The 2,500-nt window shown below is 44.4% G+C and overlaps 1 protein-coding gene across 3 annotated transcripts in view; it reads left to right on the plus strand.

Annotated features, from left to right (window-relative positions):
- LOC126987285 (calcium-transporting ATPase sarcoplasmic/endoplasmic reticulum type-like) overlaps nucleotides 1–2,500 on the plus strand; it is a 65,783-nt gene that overhangs the window by 27,835 nt on the left and 35,448 nt on the right. For all 3 annotated transcript variants that reach the window (XM_050844139.1, XM_050844137.1, XM_050844138.1), the window contains exon 4: nucleotides 103–207. In XM_050844139.1, coding sequence (XP_050700096.1) covers nucleotides 103–207 — 105 coding nt within the window. The remainder of the gene's footprint in view (nucleotides 1–102; nucleotides 208–2,500) is intronic.

Below are 2,500 nucleotides of genomic sequence, written 5' to 3' on the forward strand. Positions count from 1 at the left end.
CCTTGTTTTCCCTTGTTTATATAATGACCAACGTTCAAGTATCTTTTTCCCTCCCTTGTATTACTTTCCTCGTCCGCTCACGCCTTCTCTCTCTCCCTTCAGGTGTTGGCGTGCTTCGAGGAGGGCGAGGAAACAGTCACTGCCTTCGTCGAGCCCTTCGTCATCCTGCTTATCCTCATCGCTAACGCCATCGTCGGTGTGTGGCAGGTAAGGTCACTAACGGTTCGTCACACCTGGGCAAAGACAGACTAGCCGGGGCGTCACAAGAGAGAGAGAGAGAGAGAGAGAGAGAGATTCCCTAGGGAGAAAGAGGGGAAAGAAAGTAGGAAATGAAAAGAAAGACCAAGGAAAGGAAAGGAAAGAAGGAAGGGAATAGAGAGCATCTTGTAAACTCCCCCTTGCCTCAGTGTTACAAGCTCCCCCCTAAGAGACATCACCGTTACCAACACAAAAAGAAACACAATGGTATCTTCTTGTAAACTCTCCCTTGCCTCAGTGTTACAAGCTCCCCCCTACCAAGAGACATCACTGTTACCAATACAAAGAAACACAATGGTATCTTCTTGTAAACTCTCCCTTGCCTCAGTGTTACAAGCTCCCCCATACAAAGAGACATCACTGTTACCAACAAAAAAAGATACACAATGGTCTTCTTGTAAGCTCCCCCTTGCCTCAGTGTTACAAGCTCCCCCTACTAAGAGAAATCACCGTTAACAACACAACAAGAAACACAATGGTATCTTCTTGTAAACTCCCCCTTGCCTCAGTGTTACAAGCTCCCCCCTACTAAGAGACATCACTGTTACCAACACAAAAAGAAACACAATGGTATCTTCTTGTAAACTCTCCCTTGCCTCAGTGTTACAAGCTCCCCCCTACTAAGAGACATCACCGTTACCAACACAAAAAGAAACACAATGGTATCTTCTTGTAAACTCTCCCTTGCCTCAGTGTTACAAGCTCCCCCCTAAGAGACATCACCGTTACCAACACAAAAAGAAACACAATGGGATCTTCTTGTAAACTCCCCCTTGCCTCAGTGTTACAAGCTCCCCCCTAAGAGACATCACTGTTACCAACACAAAAAGAAACACAATGGTATCTTCTTGTAAACTCCCTTGCCTCAGTGTTACAAGCTCCCCCCTAAGAGACATCACCGTTACCAACACAAAAAGAAACACAATGGTATCTTCTTGTAAACTCTCCCTTGCCTCAGTGTTACAAGCTCCCCCCTACTAAGAGACATCACTGTTACCAACACAAAAAGAAACACAATGGTATCTTCTTGTAAACTCCCTTGCCTCAGTGTTACAAGCTCCCCCCCCTACTAAGAGGCGTCACTGTTACCAACACAAAAAAGAAACACAATGGTATCTTCTTGTAAACTCCCCCTTGCCTCAGTGTTACAAGCTCCCCCCTAAGAGGCGTCACTGTTACCAACACAAAAAGAAACACAATGGTATCTTCTTGTAAACTCCCCCTTGCCTCAGTGTTACAAGCTCCCCCTTACTAAGAGAGTCACTATTACCAACACAAAAAGAAACACAATGGTATCTTCTTGTAAACTCTCCCTTTCCTCAGTGTTACAAGCTCCCCCTAGAGACATCACTATTACCAACACAAAAAGAAACACAATGGTATCTTCTTGTAAACTCCCCCTTGCCTCAGTGTTACAAGCTCCCCCCTACTAAGAGACGTCACTGTTACCAACACAAAAAGAAACACAATGGTATCTTCTTGTAAACTCCCCCTTGCCTCAGTGTTACAAGCTCCCCCCTACTAAGAGACATCACCGTTACCAACACAAAAAGAAACACAATGGTATCTTCTTGTAAACTCCCCCTTGCCTCAGTGTTACAAGCTCCCCCCTACCAAGAGACATCACTGTTACCAACACAAAAAGAAACACAATGGGATCTTCTTGTAAACTCTCCCTTGCCTCAGTGTTACAAGCTCCCCCCTAAGAGACATCACCGTTACCAACACAAAAAGAAACACAATGGTATCTTCTTGTAAACTCTCCCTTGCCTCAGTGTTACAAGCTCCCCCCTACTAAGAGACATCACCGTTACCAACACAAAAAGAAACACAATGGGATCTTCTTGTAAACTCTCCCTTGCCTCAGTGTTACAAGCTCCCCCCTACTAAGAGACATCACCGTTACCAACACAAAAAGAAACACAATGGTATCTTGTAAACTCCCTTGCCTCAGTGTTACAAGCTCCCCCCTACTAAGAGACATCACTGTTACCAACACAAAAAGAAACACAATGGTATCTTCTTGTAAACTCTCCCTTTCCTCAGTGTTACAAGCTCCCCCCTACTAATAGACGTCACTGTTACCAACGCAAAAAAACAACAGCACCTTTTTCTGAAGTATTGAAGGTGACGTTGGATTTTGTGTTGGTAATACTGATGTCTCTTAGCGAGGGAGAACTTGCAACACAGCGAAGAAGGTCTCATTGTTGTTTTTCTTGTTTTTTTTTTGTGTTGGTAGTAC

The sequence above is a fragment of the Eriocheir sinensis genome, chromosome 64 (genome assembly GCF_024679095.1).
Source record: "Eriocheir sinensis breed Jianghai 21 chromosome 64, ASM2467909v1, whole genome shotgun sequence".
Lineage (NCBI taxonomy): Eukaryota > Metazoa > Arthropoda > Malacostraca > Decapoda > Varunidae > Eriocheir > Eriocheir sinensis.